The 24832-nt window shown below is 38.8% G+C and overlaps 1 protein-coding gene across 1 annotated transcript in view; it reads left to right on the top strand.

Moving 5' to 3' along the window:
- PITPNM3 (PITPNM family member 3) overlaps nucleotides 1–24643 on the top strand; it is a 45946-nt gene extending 21303 nt beyond the window's left edge. Inside the window, exons 4-20 of the mRNA XM_056506351.1 lie at nucleotides 890–937; nucleotides 2675–2751; nucleotides 4722–4954; nucleotides 5636–5825; nucleotides 8549–8668; nucleotides 9710–9885; nucleotides 11177–11346; nucleotides 12883–13053; nucleotides 14102–14296; nucleotides 15081–15229; nucleotides 16841–16957; nucleotides 17609–17725; nucleotides 18891–19039; nucleotides 19815–19964; nucleotides 20789–20972; nucleotides 21369–21497; nucleotides 21882–24643. Coding sequence (XP_056362326.1) covers nucleotides 890–937; nucleotides 2675–2751; nucleotides 4722–4954; nucleotides 5636–5825; nucleotides 8549–8668; nucleotides 9710–9885; nucleotides 11177–11346; nucleotides 12883–13053; nucleotides 14102–14296; nucleotides 15081–15229; nucleotides 16841–16957; nucleotides 17609–17725; nucleotides 18891–19039; nucleotides 19815–19964; nucleotides 20789–20972; nucleotides 21369–21497; nucleotides 21882–22190 — 2684 coding nt within the window. The 3' untranslated portion in view covers nucleotides 22191–24643. The remainder of the gene's footprint in view (nucleotides 1–889; nucleotides 938–2674; nucleotides 2752–4721; nucleotides 4955–5635; nucleotides 5826–8548; nucleotides 8669–9709; nucleotides 9886–11176; nucleotides 11347–12882; nucleotides 13054–14101; nucleotides 14297–15080; nucleotides 15230–16840; nucleotides 16958–17608; nucleotides 17726–18890; nucleotides 19040–19814; nucleotides 19965–20788; nucleotides 20973–21368; nucleotides 21498–21881) is intronic.
- The last annotated feature ends 189 nt before the right edge of the window (nucleotides 24644–24832 follow it).

Below are 24832 nucleotides of genomic sequence, written 5' to 3'. Positions count from 1 at the left end.
CCTGGCCCTTGTCATTTGCTATTCTGTTCTTTGATGCAAGGGGATGTAGCTTCTGTTTTTGAGTCAGGCTGTGCCCCAGGAGCAGAGTTCTGTGTCTGTCACATGTATGAATGTACTCAGGTGATAGGTGGGTTCTGGGAAAAAAGTAAATGCTGCCTGAGGCTCTGAAGAAAGAGCCTAGAGAAGGGATTGAGAGACCTGTGTTCTCATGCCAGCTCTGACGGAGGATGTAGGTGGAGGTAGGCTGATTCTTTTGGGTTTTGTCATGGTCAAATGATGGCAAAGATGTTTACCCTCCATGGTAGTACTGGCCAGAGTGCTGTAGGAGCACATTATCTATAGGAAGGGCCTTTATTCCCACGTCTCTATATATTAGATTTTTGGAGTAGATCTCAGTACTTGCAACTTTCCTTGGATGGGTGGACTGTGGGAGGGAATGGAAGGACAGAAATATTCTTTAAACAGCTGCTGATTAAATATTGGCAATAAGAATCTGGTTTGTATTGCTAGGTAAGTTATGCCATTTCTTAGTTATCAAGAGATTCAATGGCTAATGCTACAGGTGATCAAATGGATTCTTACCTACAATCCTCTATCAAATAGATTCCTCCTACCTACCTACCTACCTACCTATAAGTTTCATTGCTTATGATACCTTTCTTGAAGTGAAGAGTGAAATCTAGCTTCCAGCATAACCATTTTGATTAATAGATTCCAGCAGTTGTCAAGTGTGTAATGTGCTGATCTATTCCCATGGAAGCCAGTAGGGTTTTGGAAATCAGTGTAGTAGTAGTAACTTTCAAAATATTTACAGGAGCACAGGAGAAAAAGTAAAAAACTTGATGTTCATGTAAAACACTTTTAGTTTACATTGTGATTTCTTCTGCAGGTGAAGAGTCTGCATTTTGCTCATCTGGCTTTCTGCAGGAAAAACAACGTGAGTTGTTCTCATTTTTCTTTCTACCAAAACTATTCAATAACTAGAGATAGTAATAGCACTTTTTAACTAGCACAGGCCTTGTGGTATGTTACACTGTGGAGAGAAATGCACGTGGAGGGATCATGATTCTTATAAATTTTCTTTTAAATTTAATTATTTTCAATATGGATTATTATGTACCAGGAAAGTGCCTGTGACATTATTAGTGCCTTATAGTGTTGGCTGGAGTGGTAGAGGACGAGCTTCCCTGGAGGGTGAAGCTGCTGGTTTACACTCAGGACAGTACAGCATGGCTCACTTGGAGCCTTCAGTGCTTTGTGCTCTGCACTTCCTTCTTCCATCTCTGCTTAGAGAGGTGCGAGAAGTGTTGCTGTTAAAATTTCTGAGTGCTGTAGGAATGAAAAGTGGTGCCATGCCTGGCATTGCTAGGGTTCCTTTGCTGCTGGTGCCCAACTTCATGAGTGTATTTACATGTGGCTCTGCTTTTGATCTTTCTATGCTTTTGCATTGCTTGCTAAAGAGCAGGAATTGACTTACAGAAGTGTGTGGTGTTAATGAGGGTGTTGCCTTTCATCACAGTTCTCCCTGGGGACATTGCCTGTTACCTTCCTGGAGTTCACAGTGACATGTCACTTCTTTATTCCTGCAGCTGTGCTCATAAGCACATGTTGTCACTAGGTCTTTTGGAAATCATGCTTTTCCCCATCTGTCCTGATGTGGTAACTGGAACTGCGGAGCATTTTGAGTTGAGATCCTCAGCTAAACCCTGTGTATCTCCTCCTGACTACTATTACCTCTGTAGTAGTCAGTTATGAGATCTGGTAGCATGTACATGTGCAAGACTCATTCAGTGAAGAAACTGTGGAATTTAACACAGCAACTATCTCATGCTGCGATTCTCAGAGTAGGATTGGGCTCGGTGATGCATGCCATTATTTTCCTATAAACAGTGCAGTTTGCAAAACTGCATCTGCAGTATATTTACAGTATCCTTTCTCATTTGTTAATAGATAGCATATGTCACAGCCTTCATGTGAACATATTTCTTATGACGGATTTGTCATTATAAAGGGCTAGCAATAGTGCAGCAGATGGCAGGGAACGGCATCATTTCTCATGAGAGCATGATAATGGAAATAGCACTTTTCTTTTGGGACTATCACCACTTTATGCTTTGTAGCCAACACGAGTTCTCTTTTTTTTTCCTCCTCTAAATCTCTCCCTAATTAACATGGCAAAATATTAAGGATATTTGAAATGTTCTATATAAAAAAAAAACCAGGACGTGTCTTGATTCTTGGTATGGGTTCAAACTTTACCTCATGATCTCAGAAGTTTAAGGAATGATCATATGAATTCTCTTCTCCTAAATTCAGGGTACAAAGTTATTTTTTGGTCATGTATCAAATCCATGCCTTTCATGCCTGCTTTGGGGTATTGAATCACTCAGCGTTTTTTCCTTTCACCTGGCTTTCTTATCATGGCAGTCTTGAGATCTGATGTGCTCCAGCACATGAGGAGACACAGCAAGTTACTTCAGGCAAAGCTAGGGATGCAGAACTTGCTTAGTGTCTCTGAATCACTGGTGAACAATATTGTTCTGTTTGTCTACAGGATTTCCTGTGAACAGAACTTTCTATCTTGAAATTAGAAATGTGTCTTACCTCCATAGATATCTGTAAAAGATGTAACAGACAAGTATTTATATGACTAATATGTCTCTTTTCCTTTCAGGTGAATTATATAGAACCTCTTTAAGAAAACAAAGGTTCCCTGCACAAGGCAGTATTGAAATACATGAGAACAGTGAGGTGAGATTGTTTCTTTAAACAAGCTGTGCTGATTTTCAAGGAGTAGACGTAACAATATTCTCATATTATGTTATGTAATTGTAAGCTCATCTGATGGCTTAATGTGTTTTTCCCTTGTTTAGTAGGTGCACATGCAATCACTGAAAATCATCACAAGATTATTAGACATTGCGTAATTAGATGGAAATGGGACTCCGTTTTCTAAAGAGAAATTATTATGTCTGCTCAGTACTTGACTAGAAACGCAGGTTTTATGAGGCAGATTCAGCAGCAGTCACAAATTTGTTTATAACAGAATTGCCTTTTTTTAGAAGCAGGAAAGAATTTCAACACGTGGTCCTTCCAGAAAACTGATTAAGGTCCTCTGTCCGCACATAGGACAGGTAATGGAAATGCCTACTTTACTGTTTCTGAGGAGCTCAGTCTTACAGCCCCCTTAAATAGATGACAATCATTGATTGGCTTCAGATGTCCAGTCAGTTTAGTCCTTGAGCACCTTGTCTAAATCATGGCTGAGCTACTGCTGAGACACAAATTAATTTTATTCCCTTTGAGTCTTCTTGTGAAAGATGCCAGTTAAATCCAGTTGAGAGACTTATGCCAGTGACTTCATCACTATTGACCCACTTTACTTTTTCCTTTTTGAATCTTTCAGTTCCACCAGCTCTTCAGCAGTGCTGCTTATTTAGAAGCAGACATTGTCTATGGAAGGAACTGCATTTAGCTTTTGAAAGAAATTAAATTTCTCTTCTGAAAACTGGAATGAAACCATATGGAGAAGGAGATTGTAAATCAGTGCATGGAAAGGTGGAACCTGAAAAATACTTGTATGATTCTCCTGTATTTAAAAAGAAAAAAGTCAAGTCAGCCAAATGCCTTCACAATGAATGCTTTTACTGGATACTAAAATTCGTAGGCTGCACAGAGATAGTGTAACAACCTACAATTCTCTCATTTTGAGCCGTTTCTCTGTCACTTTAGCACCAAGTGCTAAAGTTACCCATTTCCCTTCATTCCAGAATTTAAGAATAAACTGTCCAGAGCATTGCCTGATTCTCAGTAAATCACCCAATCTAGCATTTAATGATCCTTAGACAAAAAAACATTACTGTTGTTTTTGCAGTGTGTTCATATTTGATCAGGAACTAAAAATCTGAGGAATGTCGTCCAAAAAGAGGAAAATAGCAGTCAAGAATAAACAACAGAAATTCTAATCTTTAAATGTATCACTGACTTATCAGAGTGCACATGAGTATCAAGGGATAAAGATGGAAAAAAGGTGAAATTCTGAAAGATTCAAAATACCTTTCCAGTTTCAAGTAGGAAATCTTGATTATTTTACAAAACATGCTGATTATTGTCCATTTATGTGCCTGCTCATGTACTCATAAATTTGTTTGTGAGTTTTATGGATATCAGCAATGATGCAATTTTTTTACTTTTTTTAGTAAGTGTCTTTCATTTTAATAAGAAGCTACCAGTCTCAAAAGTCTGAGATAACTGTATCATCTGCTTTTGCTGAATGTTTTCATTGGCAGAGAAATTTGTCTTTTTTGAATAAGAACCTTGTCAGTAAATGAAGCAGTCACTAGGGATACCTAGACAGATGATTGCTTATGCTGCCTATGGAGGTTGGAATTTTTCTCCAGTCCCAGAGTATTTTAAGTAGCTTCTGATGTACACAAAGCTGTCTTAATCTTTGTTGATCTGAAATCTACATCTGTGCTGCTCAGGGTTTGTGTCAGAGCATAGTGGCCTCTATGTGGTTCAGACCAACTTGAATTAAATGGAGCACAGGACACGTGCACATGCATACACACACCGCCACCCACTCCAGAGAAAGGAAATATCACAAAATTATCCTGGTGGGGGTGGCAGGAAAAAAAAATTACTGCTAATGTTGACCCCAAGCAAACTAACAAAGTCTATAAAAATGCCACCTTCTTTCCTATTTCGTGTTTTTCTCGCAGGAAGGAGTTCAACACCAGAACTGCAAAACTCACGTGTTAATTTTGATCCTACATGGAGGGAACATATTGGACACTGGAAGTGACCACAGCAGCAAGGTGGCAGACATCAACACCTTCAGTTCTGTGTTTGAGAAGGTGACCCGAGCCCATTTCCCTGCCTCTTTGGGCCACATCTTAATGAGACTTGTTCCCTGCCCAGCAATCTGTTCAGCAGCTTTCTCTCTTGTTTCCAGGTAAGTTGATTTGCATTCCCTGGTGTTTGGTTATACATTGTGGTTTTGAATGATTTTTTGTGACTCATATTTTTCATAATGAAATTTTGTGAATCATTCTTAATCTTTACTGACTGCAAGACTTGCAGTGACCTTAATCCTTCAAAGCAGAAGAATTTGTTTTAAAAAATATTTTTATGAGATGGATCCACTTCTGTAGCTGCTCTTCCTCAGCTGCTTTTTCAGTCTTGAAATTCACTCATTGAATGAGAGAATGTTTTCAAGTAACATTACTTTCTTCTACAAGTGCAAAACAGGATTAACTGCTGAACTCCGGAGAGAGGAGGAGAGAATCAGATTTTCTTGATTTCTGTTTTTCTAAGCAAAGAGACACTTCTCTTTGTTTTGTCTTCGGCTTCCCTAAGTGATGTTTGCTTTTAGAGTCTTTTGTTGCAGTACAGTGCCCAGAGTTACATTTGAAGCTCATGTAGAGCAAAAAACCCTGCAGAATAGTTAAGGAGATAATAGAGTAGTAATGCCTTGGGTTTTTTAAGGAGTTGAATTCTCTGAGAAGATGATCCTTCCTGTGTTTGCTCATTGTTAACTGCAGTAGCCCAACCCATTTCTGTACATAACTGCTCATTCTCTAATGCCATGTGCTGCCTCTTGCAGTTTTCCTGATGATAATCTGTCCTTTTCTAGCCTAAATCCCTACAGCTATGATGAGAGCTGTCTCAGCAGCAGTGAAGACCACATCCCACTGGCTGCCTTGCCTTTGCTGGCTGTTTCATCTCCTCAATACCAGGATGCAGTTGCCATGGTGATCAGTAGAGCAAATCAAGTTTACAATGAGTTTCTCAAATCTACTGATGGTGCTGGTTTTAATGGACAGGTAGGGCTATTTCCTCTTATATCAAAGTAAGATTTCTTCAGAGCAGGGCTGTTTCTTCTTCATCCATTGTGTTGAGGGGTTTGAGTAATGAGTGTGGGGCACTACAAATAGGATGAATGAATGTTAGCATGAGGTCACCTTCACAAAATGCCTTCTCAGTGTCCAGCACCAGACAGGCACTTCTGGAATCCTGGACACTCTCACGTGGATTTACTCAGCTGGTAGAAGATTATATACATGCTCCCACCAGCATTTTGGCTCCTAACCTCTTACTTTGCTATGGTACCATAAGAGGGGTGCAGAGTGAGCAAGCATGCCAGCCTGAGACTAGTGATCATCTCTGTTAATGGGTTCTTCAGATACAGCTGGTGGAAAAACTGGGACACCTTTAAGATCCTAAGAAATCCAGTACTGAACTATTATTTCTTCTTTGCCCCTGTCAGTATAGTAATAAAGTGAGTGACGGTAACAAAACATAGAAGACATATACTAGTTGCTAACAGTGTTGCAGATTTCCTGTCTAACTCTGGGGAAATAGTGCCATTTTTCTGACCCGCACACCAATGAAGTCACCTACAGGCTTCTTTCAACTGACAGTACCTGTCAGTTACTTTCCTGCTTCACCATCTTTAGTCTACAAAGCCTCCTACTTCACATGGAAATAGAATATTGATACCCTCTGGGAGTAACTGGTATTATTCTGTAATGGTGCCATCTGCAGTTGCCAGAAACATGCACTCCCTTTAAATACAGTGACCTCCACACTTCAGAAAAAGAAAGAAAATACACTTAATATAGAGTACAGTGTAAACTTTGAAGGGAAGCATGTGTCTTATTACACAAATTCTTCCCCATGGCACTAATAAGAGTGTGCTGTGATGTGTCAGTATTTTTAGGCTGAAATTTGGTTGGAAGCCAGTTTTGCTACATGTAGTAAACTGCTCTTGGTTAAAGCATAAAACCAGCCCAGCTGCAGTGGCAGAGCATTATGAAACATGAAATTATGTAAAGAAGAATGATACCAGTTACAAAAATAATATGAAAATTTTCTCAATAGAACTTTAATATGACGATTTTTTTCTTTGACAAAGATACAAAAAAGTCTCCCTGTTGTGGTTTACAAATTAGATATGTATTACTTCCCGTGGAAGAGTCTGCTTTCCCTCTGTATGTTCCACAGAATTTTCACCATCAACTACCAGCACTGTTAAAATGGAAGTGACTTCTCTGTGCTCTCTAAAGGGCTTTTACGTTTGTCCTTAGATAGAAATTTCACCTCTGCCTCTGAATAAGTCCTGTACTGATTGAATATATATCATATATCCTGACATGCATCCTGTGTGGATCTTTCCTTTCATATTTTTGTCTCTTCTGTCAATTTGCGTTATAAGTTCATTAGATCAGAGATTGCCATTTTTTATTTTATATAGTATCTGGAACAAATTAACTCACTTCCCTTAATGCCAGTAATACTAAGGATTAGAATCTCAGTGGTAAATTGAAGAAGATATTGCCAACTCCCTGCAAAAAGTGCTGTTAATTTTATTAAGCTTACCTGTATCATAAGATTTTCAGCTCTTTGTGGACTTCATTATGCAGCATAGGAATTTGAAAATCGAAGAGTAAATTGGCATGCTGTTCAATTGTGTACAACTTTAGAAACAGAAATGCCTTAGGATAGATATCACCTCAGTGTATTTTGATGTTTTATTTTATTTTTTTAAGTGTTTTTTAATAATTTTAGTTGAGTACAAGAAATGTACTCAGTATAGGAAGGATGCTACTTGGGTATGCACTGAGAGGAGTTTGGGATTTTTCCCTACCTGCGTCTTGAAGAACTTGCTTTTTCTAACATTTTTCACTTTAGAGAAAATATGCACAACATCCTGTATCCAAAACTTGCAGTTTAATGTTGTAGTCAAGCTGAATTAAGTTTAGAAGTTAAGGTTTGTAATATCTTCTGTTATGCTAATCAGTTTTAGGAACAACAGATTAGACAATTGCTTCAGTTTGAACATCGTGAGGAGAGGCTTGCTGTAGCATGTTATCAAGCTGTTACCCATGCTCAGACACAGACAGGGCAACAGGGAGGAAGAATTCTGGTGTGAGATGGGGAGGTGTTCAGTGGAATTGGCTTGTGAGGGAGATTCTAGTGTACCATAAAATTACTCCTGAATTCCCAGTTTTAGTAGTGTATGTATTTTGAATTGCCAGATCCGTACTTCGAAGGTGGCTTCTAATCAGTAGTGAAGGCTTTATCTGTTAGCCTTTATATTAAATGTGAAACAAGAGTGACTCTGTCTGCTTAGTACCTCATTTTAAAGTTCTGTTCCCTTGTCTAGACAATGGAGTGCCAATCTGTAAGGTTCTCTCCCCTGTATGACTCTGAAGGAAATGTTAAGTGGCTTGAAATCTCTGTGACACTGGTCGTCCAGTGATCTGGACTTATCAAGCTGGAATCTGGCTGCAAGCAGCTGGAAGAGTCCAATCCATTGGCACAACTCCCACTCATCAAAATAGTCCTTTGGACAGATATTCTTCTCATAGGGCCTATTTCTGGTGATAAAATAAAGTAGAAAAAAGTAGCTGCAATATAAACCAAAGTGTAAAAACCAGTAACGAGGGTATGAAGTAAGACAGAAACTCCTCTGCAGTACTGTGATGCTTTTTTGTCTCTTTTAAAAGCTTGCTACATCTCAAAAAAAAAAAAATCTTTTTTTCAGGTGTGTCTTATAGGTGACTGCATTGGAGGAATTTTGGGATTTGATGCCATCTGCTATAATTCTAATACAGCTTTTGAGAGTCGGAACACTAGCAGGAGAGGAAGCATCAGCAGCATCCAGGTGAAGAGAAAAAACATACGCAAAGCTGAAGCCCTATAGATTCATTCCATGGAGGAAATTAGCTCCATATAAGCCAGTGGAAAGTTAAGGATTTGGTTAATTGCCATGATGGGATGGGATGCATGGATTCTGCCCATGTATCAAAAATTTGCTGTTAAAAATTAAGTTGTCAGCTTCAGTTTTATGGTACACAGAAATCAGTAGTGAAGGCTTTATCTGTTACCCTTTAAAGTAGGGTTACCAAGTGCTCTATATTGTATCCCTAACTGTAGCTGCAAACATGTCCTTGCTCAGAAGTCTCTGCCATTTTTGTCAAAATGCTTTCTTTTGTTCTTTCGTTCTTTCTTTCTTTTTTTTTTTTTTTTTTTTTTTTTTTTTTTTTTTTTTTTTTTTTTTTTTTTATTGTTCTTGTCACCTGGGGTCTGGGATTCCTTACGCTACTGCCTGGGAGTAGTCTAGTATTAAGGTATACTATGAGTAAGTTTTAATGATTAGTGAAAGTGCCTCTTTCTTCATAAGGAATGCAAGTCACCTGTAGATCTGTGAATGGACCACCGAGTGTCTATACTAAAGTGCTGTATTTGCACAGAAGAGAGGATGTATTCTACCTGTGATCCAGGAAAGATTTCATAGTAGTAAAAGTACAGTAATTTTTAAGTAATGCTAGCATGTAAACTTCATTGTGTGCAACACACTTCAGAAAGGAAATTGAAGTTCAACTGATCTTATGAACTTCAAGCTCAAGTAGGTGTGATAAATTAGAGCTGACACTGTGTGAGGTGTTTTGTGTTACTCCTCCTTTCCACCCTTTGCACCCCTCTCCACCCTTAAATTCCTGATTATCCTTCTGGTTTTTAGGCTATTATCTTGAAGGGAAATTTAGTCTTCATCTCTTTCCTTCTACTGCAAAGAGAAATTTTTAATCCCTTCCACCCTTTGTTGCAAGTGAGGTCATATCTATAAATGCAGGCATTTCATATAAGCTCATTTGTATTTTGTTATCTGTCTAAATCTTCCCTTTGCTCTGTTCATTTTCTGAAGGATAATCCACTCTTAGCAGAGGACTCCAGTCTGGGTGACAGCAAACACCTGAGCAAAAGCAATATTGACATCTCGGGAATCATGGAGGATGGGAAGCAAAGGCTGCCTCGGAAACAGAGTGACTCATCCACTTATGACTGTGATACCATAAGCCAGCATCACGCACTCCTGTCCAGGTAACCAGTGCTCCATGGCTGAGTGGAAGAAATGGGCTTGTCATTGAAAGCAGCCTGTTAGCAAGAGGCATTGTTAGTGTTTGTGGTGCATTTCTGGAGATTTGCTTTAAGTGCTTATCTATCCCTCAAAGAAAACTATGGATTTAGTGGTCACATCTGGAAAGTTCTTTATTTAATCTTTATTCAGTTGTGAGGGTTTTGAACATGCAAAAATGAATGCACAAAGTTCTGTTTCTTCAGTACAGCCCACTCAGGATGGATGAATACTTTATAATTGTAAATTTCTGTTTCCTATTTCTTTCTAACGATCCCCCTGACTTTGCGTTCAGGGCATTCATTATCCTCTAGTGAGATAATTGCTGCAGGTGCTCCCATTGGTCTATAAGCTATTCAGATCAGCTTTAAAACAGCAACAAAAGCAGCGCCCTGCATAAACATTTGGCTTACATGAGGAAGGGATTTAGGGGAGAAGTTAACTTAGTTTTCCTTTATCCTAAGAAACCTTTGAAATGCACAGGATGGGAACATAAACATTCCCTTTGTCTCATTGTTACTGCTGGTTCTAAGCTATTTGGATTTTTACTTAACCTGAATTATTTGGGCTTTTGTTTCCTCTATCTATCATCCTATTTCCTTTATTTCATTGTGAGTGATGCAGAGGAGGAAGTCTTACTGTGTGTTGAAGTTTCAGTTCTGCTAGAGTTGAGTATAATGCAGGCTTACTACTGTGCTTTATTTTGAGTCTGGTATTTTTCCTAGTAGCAGGTTAAGGTAATTCTACAGGTAATTCTATTCTGTTCTTGCTTTGACTGAATGTCCTTTGCTTTGTTTATGTTGACTATTCTGTATTCATTTTGAAACCATTGCATTTTCTGGATATCAATGTGTTGTAGAATGTTTTCCCTCTGAGACAGAATAGTTGTTTTTCTCTTTCTGCAACTGAAAGCATGAAGATGTTTTTGGTCAGTCACTTTTCGGTTCTTTTATAGGAGAAATACTGAGTTATATTTAAAGCAGTTAACTTAAATATTCATGGTCCTTGCAAAACTTTACCAAGTGTTCTGTAGAATAATTCCAGGAAACTCTTGTTGAAGGTAGTAAATTTACTGAAATTTTACAGCCTCACTGAAAATCATAGCTGCTATACTGCAATATCATTTTACAGTTTTAAGGTGTACAGCTTAGATCTAAATGCCAGTGCCAGAGCTTTCTAGGCATCCTGTTTCAGGAATGTTCTTTTTTTTCGGAATGCCCTCTTTATTATTTTTGATTCAGTATTTTCTTTGCTCAGCATCCACTCAAGCGTATTGAAAGATGGTGCAGACCTTCCTCCTGTGGATTCCAGTCTCTCAGAAGTAAATCTAGGCCGGTTTGAATTTGAGGTGTCTGATTTCTTCCTGTTTGGATCGCCGCTTGGTTTGGTGCTGGCCATGAGGAGCACTGTTCTGCCTGGCCTGGATGGTAAGCTCTCCTTGGCAGTACAGTACAGGATGCATAATGACTTTTGTCAACAAAGAGGCTCACGCCAAAAGGAGGTAAATAAAGGAGCCTAGTTAAAGTGAGGGAGTGAAGTAAGTTTCTTCCTTTAAGAGATGGGAGCGTTAATGCAGGTAGGTACTGAGGTGATGAGGATTGTTCCAGGGATGTCACTGCTCACTTCAAATATATGGGACAGATATGTGTCCCATGTTTTCTGTTAATCATATATTCCATGTCATAGATCATGAAGCTCCCACTTTACCAAAGATCAGTCCTTGAAAACAATACCAAAAATAACATCTCTGCTTGCTTCAGCATTACCTCTTGTTTGTGTCTGACTTTACGGGAGGATTTGGCCCTCAGGTGTGTTGCTTGTAAGCCATTCTTCCTCTCTAGTAATAGAGCCTAGTGATCAGACACAGAGAGGATTCTTCTAGTTTTATTTCTAAAGCATCTGGATCTTTAAAGTCTAAAAGATTTTAAAGTAACTAAGTTAAAAGCTTAGTTTACTTTTCATTATTCAGCACGTGCTTTGTCTCTTTTCATGGTATGAGCCTTGGATAGCACAGCATCTTTATGGGAAATGATGCATTCGTTTATCAGGTGAGGGAGAAAATCTGTTACAATAATGAGAAGAGACAACAATTCAGAACTCCAAGGGGTTTTTTTCCTAGCCAGTAGTTCTTTCCCCAGTCTCTGCTCTGCTACCCTCCAGACACTTTGACAGGAAAATTTCATGTTAATCACTAGTATTTTAAACTATTTTCTTCAAATTAGCTCTCACTTCCATCCTTCCTCTGGTATACTGAAAAGGAGGAATATGCTTTCAGAGCAGCTCAACTGATGGGCATTTCAAACACATTCTGAGGTGAGCAGCATCTACTTGAAGCATAATTAAAGGTGCATATGATAAAAAAATCCCATTTTAAACTGATGATTGTGGCACAGTTGAGAGGAAAACAGACAATTTGAAACCTATTATGCAGACAGTTGGAAACCAGTTGAAAAGAGCCAGGTGCCCTCTTTACTGAAATTAAAGGTAGAAAGCTACCTGGAAATGTGACAAGTAAAATTCGGATGTATTTATTTATTTGTTTTGATAGAATCAATTTTTTTTTAAATATAAGGGAAGGTTCTGCTGTCCCCTAGGTTTAAGTCCTCTGGATGTCACAAGCCCATTTACTGGTAAATATTTGAAGTGTTGAGCATCACAGCTATAATGCTCAATAATATATTTACAAGATTTTTAACTTCTTTTTCCTTTCTTGCTTCCATCTGTTTATCTTCTGCTGCTCTTCACATTTCCTGTGTTCCCCCATCTCAGATTGTAATGGCTCTGTAAACTCCTGTGCAGTTTTTTTTCTTTACATATGAAATAGGAAACAATTCAGTTAAATTTCTTTTGACCAGGTGTGTGCTAATCTGGAGAAGTCCATATTAACTATGTTTCTGTACAGACTCCTTGAAAATTGTATGGCAGCAATACTGACCTCCCTCTGTGTCTCATTCTCATCCAAGTATGCCAGGTGCGACCAGCCTGCAGCCAAGTGTACAGCTTCTTTCACTCTGCTGACCCCTCTGCCTGCAGACTTGAACCACTGCTGGAGAAAAGATTCCATCTTCTTCCTCCATTCAGTGTCCCACGGTACCAGAGATATCCACTAGGGGATGGAAGATCTCACCAGTTAGGTACAGTGCCTGTTTTCATAGCTCTCATTGCCTGTTCTCTTAGGTGTTCCCTCCTCACACAGCTCAAGAGAATTTGAAATAGCAATGTGCTGGCATGCAAAAAACAAGTCATCTGGGACTAAGTAGCACAGACATACTTAACAAGTGTGGAACCAAAGAAGATTAGTAAGAAAAAAGTATTATTATACATGAGGTTTGTGTTACTAGTTGTGCTAGAGAGGAGTTGGAAGGTGATACCACTGTTCTAGTTGAAGTGTCACTTGGAAAATTCCATGTCTTTGACTATCATTTTAAACAATTTATTTTTACAATTAGTTGACCTTTGCCTAAATCTTCACATATTGTTTCTTTTGGTCACTTGTGGTTGGTTTGTTGTAAATAGCTACTAGGACAAATCACACCACTGAGCAGTCTTGATTGCTGTTCTCCTAGGTGGGCTACTAAATGATGGTTATGTTGGTAATAAAAATTTGAATCCAGGCAAAAAAAAACCCAGAAGTAGATTGATTTCATGCAAGAAAGATGAAAGGGTGGATGAGCAAGGTGCTAGTAGAAGGAATTGTGCTTTTTTTATTTTATAGAAAATAAGGTAAAATCATACAGGTATGAAGTGTCTTTGACTTGTCACATTATGCAAAAAAGGACATTCTGCTAATGTCGGAACGAGGACCAGAGTAGTATCACAGACTCCCAGGGCTGTGCATTCTTCTCAGAAAATGACTTTAAAATGAGTAGGATTCAATGTGAAGTAAAATAGCATCCCAGCAGCACTACCCACATTGGAAGATCCTGGCCAGAAGCACCCAGCTGCTATTGCACGTTCATGGTGCTTTCTCCATATAGTTGTGCTGTGACATGCTGTCCTCCAGAGGAGGAAGTTTCATCCATGGGCTTTGAATTTGATATTATTCAGGAAAATGCTCATTAGCCCTGTATTTGAAAATAAATTAATAAATAAACAAATAAGATATATACACAAACACTACTTTCAAAACCATGGTGTGCATCCCTCTTTTTTTAATATTATTTTCATTTTTGTAACCTGCAGGTGATGCTCTCCACAATCACAGTGGTCTGTTCCTTGAGAACAGCTCTTTGAACATACCTTTCTCTCAGGAGAGTCCTGAATCTCCAAATACATCTGATCAACCACAAGGGAAAACAAGAAAGTTGAGCTTGGGCAGCACAAACAGTGAAAACTCTGGATCAACGGAAAGCTTGCCATCAGCATACCTCACCAACAGTGAGTGAAGCCTGGTGCCATGTGCTATTGGATATGGCAACAGCCTTTCCCTTCACATCATTTCTGTGAAAAAGTTGATCATGAAAAGAAAATATCTGTTTGGAATTTGGGAAGAATGAGAATAGCTCATTTCTGCAATTTTATATCACACAAGTTATCTTTCTTTTCTGTTTGTAATTAGATAAAGTAATAGAAAAGGAGACGCAATTTTATATTAAGGTGCCACTCATAAATAGCCCCAAGAGTTTCCTAGTAAGAGGGATTTATGATCATGTTCCAGGTGTGAAGCAGTATAGGTAGATAATATTATTAAGATAAAAAAAGTGCTATAAATCATTATATTGTCCTGATGTAGGCCAATGTCATATGTGTCTGTCTGTCTGTCTGTCTGTCTATCTATCTATCTATCTATCTATCTATCTATCTATCTCAATATTTGCTTCACTGTTTGGGAGACATTTGCAATTCTTACCCTAAAACAAAAAAAGTACTAGTCTTTCACTGTACATTTTCTGTGGACCAGAAGGTGGTGGGGATCATGCTGAGGTGATTTCTGCTTCCCAAAACTTGGACCCCAAAGGACTCTTTAGATAGCAGGCAGTTAAGTGATGATGCAGTCAGTAAAAACAGTACTTTCATGAATGATAGATACATTTAACAGACTCAAAATGCCAACATAAAGAAAGCAGAAGACTTAATTCCATTATCTAGCTTAAAAATGAAGACAGTAAGAAATTTATTGATATAGAAATTTGTGCTGTTTTGTTTGCTTCATTTTTTGTAGTTACTGCAAAGTGGTGGGGAACAAAACGATTAGATTATGCCTTGTATTGTCCAGATGTGCTGACAGCCTTTCCAACGGTGGCCCTGCCACATCTCTTTCATGCCAGCTACTGGGAATCAACAGATGTTGTGGCCTTCATCTTAAGACAAGTAATTGATCTTCTTTTCTTTCTCTTTGCAACAGAGAACCTTGTGATTGTTAATTGTATTGTCCAATGGTGTCTTTTAATCTTTAGATCAGTTAGATGGCTAACTGTGTAGGCATCACATAGGAGTACATGTAGGAGTGACACATCATTTATTGCACAGGTGAAGGGGACGGTGAGCCCACCATTAGCACTGCTGACTTTGTGACTGGTGATACTGCATCCTCATGCACACCTCACCCCTCCCCTGCCCCAGATCAGTCTGACCTTGCATTATGTATTAATTTTGTCCTGGTTTTGAAGGAATAGGCTATCTCCAGCCTTACATAATTATATGTCTCCCTATTAAGTATCAGATTACTAGCATACATTTGATAGTATACCAGTTTGAAAGTATTGCTTCTCTAAGAAACCCGAGTCTCTCCTTTACAGGAGACTTTCCTAGCCTTGTATGTTCATTACATCTCTTAGTGCTTGAAAGGCTTATTAAATTCTTAGAACATGTCTGTAAAGCAGCATGTGAGCTTACAGCACTACATAAAGGATGGGTTAGTTCCAGTACAGTCTGGACCTTCTGCCCTTGTTGGGGGTTAAGATTAAGACTAATGGCTCCTGAATGTCCTCTGGGTGCATATATTGCCTGCACATTACCTGTAGTAAATATAATTTATTCCAATTTGTTAAAAAACATGCTTACTTCTCAACATTACTGTGATTTGTTGCAAGCCAGCTGCTTTACTGACTCTGGTTGCAGCATGATTTTACTCAAGGGACTTCATGTAAGACATCTTTCAGAATGGTTCTAGACCACTCTTCTAGCAAGGGCATCAAGAGTGTAAAACTCCAGCACAGAAAAACAGCTGTTCAGCTTGAAAGATCTGCTAATCTATTTCTCATTCAAAAAAGCTATTTGTGATTGCAGGTACAACCCACAGATTTCAGTGAGACAGGGCTTCTGGTTTCAGTTGAAATGTGGCATAACCCACACCCAGATTCTGAATTCTGTGGGTTGTGTCCTGAAATCTGAGTTGGACATGCAAGTTTCTTGGTAAGTGTACGATATTTAGGTTGTAAGAATGTGCATGACATAAAAGGGTTCTATATGTTCACAAGTTGGACTTCAGTGGGTCCTTGTGGGTCCCTGCATATCACCTACTGCAGCAGCAATGCCCAGAAGGGGTAAGAAATGTTCTCTCTGAGTAGACAAGTAGAAAATTGATACAGATGAAGTCAGGGGTCTGACATCTGCTTCATAAAGGACATTAAAAAATGCTTCCGTGGTTTTAAGCTGCTTTACTGACTTTGCAGACCGTAGTCAAGACAATGGGACTGTCACTTGGTACTATCCTAATGTTTTCACCATTTTCTCTGGAGGAATGTGCAGGCTCTGTGAAAAAAGGAAAAGCTGTTCAATAAGTATTTGAGATTAGATGTTGGCCAACAGAGTGAAAGCTGTTTGTTTGTCTGTGCAGTTAGTGTGAACATATGGCTTTACCTTTCTCTGCTTCCGTTGTGCTTTTGGCTCTGCAGTGTCACTCAGCTGGGGCACCAATGTAATTTCTCTTTCTTTGCCAAGTACCAGGCCACAGATTTTATTAAAATACTAATATTTCAGGTGATGAGGTATGAAAATGTAAATTTCAAGGAAAATGACAACCTGGATCCAGAAACACTAAGTCTATCCAATCCACGAGAAAAATGGCTGCGCAAAAGGACACATGTCAAATTGAGGGTAAGTTTAACTCTGAATACACGTGGCAGCTGTGGAACATAGGTTTGGCAGAAATTTAAATGGAGTTTTATCTCCCCCAGTAAGAGTTTACATAACTGAGTATAACTAAAGAGCTGAAAACTGCTAACTTAATCCAGAGGCAGTCAGATTAATGGTTGGGGAATATGAGCAATTTCATCTTCATATATCACTTCATGTTGGGAGAAAGTATATTTCTTTCTTTAAATAACAGACAAGCCCTAAGTTTCCATTATGCAAAGGCTCTATTATGCTAGACAAATCCACAGGCCAGGCAAAAATATTTCCTCCTTTCTTCAGGTACTAAGTCAGTTAGTAATGTAAGTTAAAATGCCTGTGCCCTGCACATAATGATGTGGCTCTATGACACCACTTCAAGTGAATAAAAATTTGCTTTCCCTTAAATGTTCTCTCTTACTTGGTCATCTGGAGCACTCTCTCTAGAAGGTCTGTTCAGGAACCCTCCATTATTGGAAATCAAGCTCCAGCTGAAATGGATTTGTAGTGCACTTGATGTACCTCAGACATACTGTTCAGGATTATGTTTCTGTGTCATTGTTCCTGACAAAATAGAGACAGCAGCCTCGTGACAAAAACAAACAGCACCCTTGCTATCTTCTGCTCTTGTTTCAGAACGTGACTGCTAATCACCGAGCTAACGATGTCATTGCAGCAGAAGATGGTCCCCAGGTGCTGGTTGGGCGCTTTATGTATGGACCTCTGGACATGGTGGCTTTAACAGGTGAAAAGGTGAAGTCTGATCAATCAATTTTCTTAGTTTTAGTAGAAACAGTTGTTGAATGTAGGACACATGTACAGTGTCAGAAAAAGCCTGACAGTGAGGGGAAATATATCACTAGCCCCCTGCTACTTCAGCAAAAATAGCTCTACAGTGGGATTTCCTGATAGTTGACCTTTTTCTGAGCTCTCATCTCTCTTACCTGATGATGGCTGTTTCCTTTGGGTAGTGGGGAGGGTGCTGCACAGTGGTTTCTGAACCTGCCATTCAGCTGTACCACATACTGGAGACAATTAACTTTCAGAGGAAGAGGGAAAAAGAATTTTATAGCAGTTGACAAAGCACTAAAAGAAAATCATATATCATCCTATCCAGATAAAACAACTAGATAAAAGAATAAGCATTCAAGAGACTGGGTGGCTGCTGTATCTTACACATGGGCAAGTAAAGATTAGTTTACAAAATTAGTAGTGTGATACAATTGAAATCCTAAAGCTGCCTGCAGAAGCCAGGCTTATGGCTAATAAAACCAAGCATCAAATGAACACATTTTTTCATATTCACTGAGATTGTAGGCATTTCTATGCAAATTAGGAGAGCAATGCTGCTGAGCTCAGGGCAAAACTAAAGTGTGGAGGCTTTACTTGGCTTGTTTCAGGTCCAGTGAAATATTTAATATCCTTTATGTTAATTTTGATTAAATATTTCAGTTGAAGAAAACCATATTGGTGAAATCTTTTGATAATTTGAAGTGTTTTGGTGGTAGGTGAGGTTATGATTTGAGAAATAACCAGATGAAATTTTGTAGGTTTAGTGTGCAAAAAGGTAATATAGCCATGCAAGATAAAATTTTCTTTGTCCTAGTTTAGGGTTCCTCCCAAATTTCTGACCTGTATATCTGTGTTTGACATGTGCAGTGCTAAGATCACGGCTTTAAATTATGAAGACAATAAATTATGAAGGCAATACACTTTTGTATTGTATGTTAGGAAGCGTTTACTTATTGAGAGGACTCTCTTTGAAGTTCTTACTGAGTCATGAAGTTCCTTCAAACTTCCCTGTATACAACCAGCCATGGCTGGAGATACTGATACTGTCTAGGCTTGGCATGCCTTGTAAATAGGGGTTGTTTTGTTGACTCTCACACTAGATTACTATTTCATTGGTTTTTTGCAGGTGGATATCTTCATAATGACTGAGCCATCTTCGGGTAGGTGGGTGTATTTTGACACAGAGATATCCAACAGCAGTGGACGAATATCCTACAATATACCTGAACAGAAGAGATTGAGAGTTGGTGTGTATCCCATCAAAATGGTGGTCAGGTAATAACTCCAAGCTGAAACTAAAGCTGTGATGGGTTGTTGTGATCAGGAAGGAACTTCAAAACTAGGTAAAAGCTTCATTTGAATCTGTACTTGCGAGATTAAATCAATGAGGTGAATTTAGCTGAAATAGAATGTGTTGCTATCCAGCAGTTAACAAAGCCCAAAATCAGCTTACATTCCTATGTAGTGCTACTTGAGGAAAATGTTTTATCTCAGTTTAATAAAAAAGGCAGTCAATTCAAGAAAAATAGAGTTACCAATGCACAAATAAAATTATATTCAAAAATGAAGTTTTAGAGTGCAGGAGTAAGTTTAAGGAGGAACAAAATTAATTGTCCTGTCTTTGTTCATTAGGCTGTGAGCACATATTGTAAGAATCTTACTTTTCTCAGCTGGCATTGCCATTGTAATTTGCAAGGATAGACGATGGCTAATGCTCATATTACCAACTGTTAAGCTTGTGGAGAAAGTCTGAGTAGTAGTGTGAGTATTTCAAGGGGGTTTGCAGGGTTTTTTTCAAATCCTTTTAGTTATTTTTACATATGTGATTTTTTTTTTTAAGATCAGCTTCCAAATTTCTCTTTGGAAAACTATTTCCTGAAAGTGTAATTTTCACTTATCCCACGTAAGACTGAAATCAGAAGCCATGTTTGACAGTGATTTTTAGAGCTGTAGGTCCAGACAGATCTAATTTCAAATCTTAACTGGAACGTGCAGAAAATTAATTCTGTCATTTTGCTTTTTAAATTAATGTATTGCTTTGACTCTCCAGAGGGGACCAGAGCAGTGCTGCAAGTTACCTGACTGTACTGCCCCGAGGAATGGAATGTGTTGTGTTCAGCATTGATGGTTCCTTTGCAGCAAGTGTTTCAATTATGGGGAGTGACCCCAAAGTCCGAGCGGGGGCCGTGGATGTTGTCAGGTAAATGAGGTTTGAACACTTTGAATCTCTGACTTTCTGTTTGAACACAATAGGAAGGAAAAGGGTTGTCACACTGAACAGATGGCAGTTTTCTAAGGGTCAAGAGTCTCTGCAGATACATTTGTATATTTTCTTGCTCAGTGTATCTGCCTGAATTTCAGAGTAGTATTAGAATACTGTGGATTACATTGAAATTTGTGGTTTAAGTTGCCTAAAGATAATGCGTTGGTTCTTGGGAATATGATCTTGAAGCATGTGCAGTGAATTAATAATTATTCCATGTGTATATTGTGTTTCACTAATTTGAAATAAGGACATACTTGTACTTCAAAAATACCAGGTGCCAGGAAGGCAAGAATGTTTTCTGGAGAAAAAATTAAAAGGCCTTTTAATCCATTCTTGCAGGTCTGTTAATGTTGCACTAGATGGAAAAAGGCAGTTTTCATTTTGAAACTTGGATGGGAATGTAGAAATCTCATATTTCAAGGGTTTCCATTCCTTATAGCTGAAATAGCAGGAAATCTTATTAAAGACTTCCAAAGTAGCAGTACCTGATGTGTTGTGAAGTTTATTCTAAGTATACTTTTAAGTGGCTCTCATATTTTAGATAATATTTTGTATAACAGTGTTTTCTTGCTTTCCTCATCTCCCCCAAGGTTAGAGATTATTACTTAGTTTCTTGGTTGGAGAAGAGACTTAGGCTCCTTTCCACCTGTTAAAGGACAGCATCTGACTTGTAACTGAAGTTAGAAGAAAACATGTTGACCTGACCTGTGAGTGTTGTTTCTCTTTCTTCTCTTGTATAATTTAACTGCTTCTGACAGGCACTGGCAGGACCTGGGATATCTGATTATCTACATCACCGGCCGTCCAGATATGCAAAAGCAGCGTGTGGTTTCATGGTTGTCCCAGCACAATTTCCCACAAGGAATGATCTTCTTCTCAGATGGACTTGTTCATGACCCACTGCGACAAAAGACCATTTTTCTCCGGAATCTCGTGCAAGAGGTACTAGAAAACTATTTATAGCCTTAAAACCTCTTTTCAGAGAATGTCATTAGTAGAGATCTCCTTTCTTCTGAGCAGTAAGTCTTACTGAATGTCCCAAAGTCTTTTTGCCATTCCTCATTTCTTTTCTCACTTTTTAAAGAGCAAGGAAAGCTGATAAAACATCCAAAGGGACCTCCAGTCCTGACAAATAAGTAAATGAACTGCTTGTTCTTTCCTGTGCATATAGCTGTGGTTCTTGCTCACATGCAGGCAGATGGATTTAGCTTTCTGTGGTTTACAGATTGAAATTGTTAACAGTGAACTCATATGCTGCTTTATTGCAAATCAAGCACCAGCCTTGTAGTTGCATGGTGTTCAATAGTGCATTCACTTTGGAAGTAATGTTTGTTTCAGTGCCACATCAAAATCTGCGCTGCGTATGGTTCCATGAAGGATATTTCTGTGTACAGTGTTTTGGCTCTGTCGCCATCCCAGATCTACATAGTTGGACGATCCACAAAGAAATACCAGGCACAGTGCCAAGTAAGTAACTCTTGCTATTCAGTCAGGAAGTCCTAAGGAAGACAAGGGAATGCACGCAAGTGAATGCATGTGCAAACTCACACATTCACAAAGCAGCAACAGTATTTCAAAGAAAGGCAGTTTGGGTTACAAATGAGGCATTTTCTGGAAGGGTGAATAATAAAGAAAATCAGATGGTTGCAGGTTGTGTCTACAAGTGCATGCATTGCATATTTCTGAATGAAAAAATGGAATGGGTCACTTGAAAAAAAAAGTGAGGGGAGTGTTGGCACTCTGTAGGTGTCTAACTGGGATGCCAGTGATCAAAACTTAATTCCTCATAGCACTCATAGGTCAAGGCAGCAGTAATTTGTCACTTCCTTTCTTCTTTTTGTCCTGTTTCAGTTCCTCAGTGAAGGTTATGCAGCCCACTTGGCCTCACTGGAGTTCAGTCTCCATTCACGACCCAAAAAGAACAACTCTCGGATGATCCTGAGAAAAGGCAGCTTTGGCCTCCACTCACAACCGGAGTTTCTGCGCAAGAGAAACCATCTCCGCCGGACTATGTCTGTTCAGCAGCCTGACCCACCTTCTTCAAACCCCAAGCCAGAGCGTGCTCAGAGCCAGCCTGAATCAGACAAAGATCATGACAGGCATTTGCCCTCCCTTGCTTGGGTTCGAGGTGGAGTTCACAAATTTGAATCTATTCCCTAGGAGGATTGGGAATGTAGATCTTGGATGCACCCCATTAAACTTGTAGGCATGCCTCAAAGATAGTGTTTAGGCAGCTCCAAACTAAGAGACGTAGACAGGAATTGTACCTTGGAGTCTTCCCTGTTCTGAAATCTCCCTTCTTATACCAAGCGGGGCACTTCCACTCTCTTCCTCTTATCATGTTTATTGGGGAAGATTAAAACAATCTAAAACTATCACAAGCTTATCATCATAGCAACAGGTTATATTTTGGAATGGATATAATATGTGCAATAAGAGGAAAAGATACTGATTTTCCTGTGAAGGATTGTGGTATCAGCTGATTAGCTGCACCCAAGACAGTATAAAGGGTAGGTCCCGTAGGTTACAGAGAATGTTGACACTTTAAGCATTAAGAAGTCATGTCTGCTTCCACTTCACTTTTCAATAAAAGTGATAAAGGAAAGCAGCAGTGGGAGCTACAATAACAGGTGGCTCTGACTTGTACAATAAGATACCTTCTGGGTGCCTTAAACCCAAGGTTTTCTTTCAGTCTACAGTGTTGGTCAACACACTCCAACATGGGTACTCATGTTTGTGTGAGGTGCTGGAAAATGAGAGAACTTCACTTGCGAACCAAACATAAAAATTTAATGTTAAAAAAATATGTGTCTGCTACAGTTTGAACACAGTTAGTGTTGTTGTAAACAAAGTAGTGTGCAACTGTAAAAAGATCACATTGTTTGTGGAACTTGGTGACTGTGCAAAAATGTGAGGACAACTCCAAAGAAGATGGTTCTGATGATCTCAGTCTGAGAGTCAGATCCTAAGAGGGCAAGTTAAAAGGAACCCTTTTACTAAGGGATCTGCAAATTTCAGAACAGTTACTATTTTAATTATTCTAACTAGAATCTTTACACTGGAGGGAGAAAAAAGTAATTAAGTACATTGATAAATTGTTTACTTCTCATGCTTCACAGCAACTGCTGTATTAAGACAATCTGTAGCATTCAGAGTTACAGCATTTGAGCTTCTAAGAGTGGACATGCGAAAATACAGGTGCCAAATAAACATTTTTCTACGGATTTAAATATCTCTCTGATCTCTCAATGGACTTAACTAGAAGTAAAATGTGACGTTTTCCCTAAGTAGTAGTATTTCTAAAGCGTTATAGTTACTTTAACATAGTAGCAGTTTGCAGATTCTTCATGCAGATACTTCCACAGAAATTCATCAAGAGAACTTTAGTGACTGAACTGACACGTTTTAAAAACTGCAATGAAGTTAAAAGTGCACATAAAAAACATATTTTTTTTAGAGTTAAAAAAATACTATTGACACAGAAAAAGCTTGAAGTCAAAAGGACATTCCTTTTTCAGGTTTGTTGTTTGTTTTTTATTTCAGGGAATTGGGGTGGAGAGGGTGTTGTGCATCTCCATCCCCCTTTCAGGTTTTGCTAGACGAGAAAGACTCTCTCACTGCGTTGGTTAATGATTTTGAAAGTTAACATGTAAAACAAGAAATACAAGTGGAAAAGTAATAAGACAGTGCAGAAGTAAAGTAAGTTTATACTCCCTGTTAACCTTAAAGCTTCAGTGGGCTTTTGGAAGGGTGTATGAGTGTAGCTTTTGTCTTAAGAGGCAGCAAAATAGCTTGTAAGTGGTGATCTTTGATTTATATTTTCAGGCATTACTTGGCAAGATTGTCAGTTGCCTATTTCAAACTTCCTGAAATATGTCTGGCACCATCAGTAGTTGGTGTTTTTCTAATGCTTCCTTTAAGGGAAGGGGCAATCTCTGCTGAAGATTAAGGAAAGATGTAAAAATGTTGGTAGCAAACACTTTCTGGGAGCAGGTAAATACATTACAAGGGGCTAGGGTTTTGTGCTCTAGGGTTTGCTACAAAAGCTAAATGAATGTTAGTTTGCAAACTACATTGAAACAGTCTTTACATTTACAAACGCTTCCCAGTAGTATCATTGTTCTTGAACCCATGAAATTGGAGGAATTGCTCCATGTTCTGTCTCAGCCCACTGCATGCATTAATTCTAATCACGTAGTCCATTTCTTCTCTTCTGCTTTGCACTAGGGAGAGGTTGCACAGGGGCACCAGCCTCCATCTCCTTCTAGTGAATTTACCATTAGCATGCTCCTGCTTGTTATTTTTTAATAGAATGGGAATCCAAGGCTTGTGAGAGAAGAAGTTACTAGGAAAATTTTAAGTTTGCTGCAGGGTTTAAAATACTGATCAAAAAGTTCTTTGTAAGCACTAGGTGTTGTGTAGCACGTCTCCTGACAGTAATCACTATTTCTGTTCAAAGCGACTCTTGCTTTAGCCATCTACCTCTATCACCCAGGAGACTTAAACCTATTTTTTTGTTTTAAATTGCTGCAGTAGAAAGGTCTACTTCCTTTCAAAAAAGGGATCTGTGTAATTCTGTGACTGTATTGAAGGAAATAGTGTCTGAGTACAAGGTTAGAAAAATCTCCAAGGTTATAAAGGGCTGTCTTTTACTCTTGGAGACATAATGACATTTTACAGGGTTCCATGTCATGAAGACTCTGATTTTGTGTAATTCTGTTACTAACTGGGTCTCCTTTATAGTAGTCACTGTGCTGGCTTCTAGAAGATTGGGAGCTAATAGCAGTAAAACAAGTGTGTTT

This window comes from Oenanthe melanoleuca, chromosome 19 (genome assembly GCF_029582105.1).
Source record: "Oenanthe melanoleuca isolate GR-GAL-2019-014 chromosome 19, OMel1.0, whole genome shotgun sequence".
Lineage (NCBI taxonomy): Eukaryota > Metazoa > Chordata > Aves > Passeriformes > Muscicapidae > Oenanthe > Oenanthe melanoleuca.
This window is presented reverse-complemented; position numbering and strand designations above follow the sequence as displayed.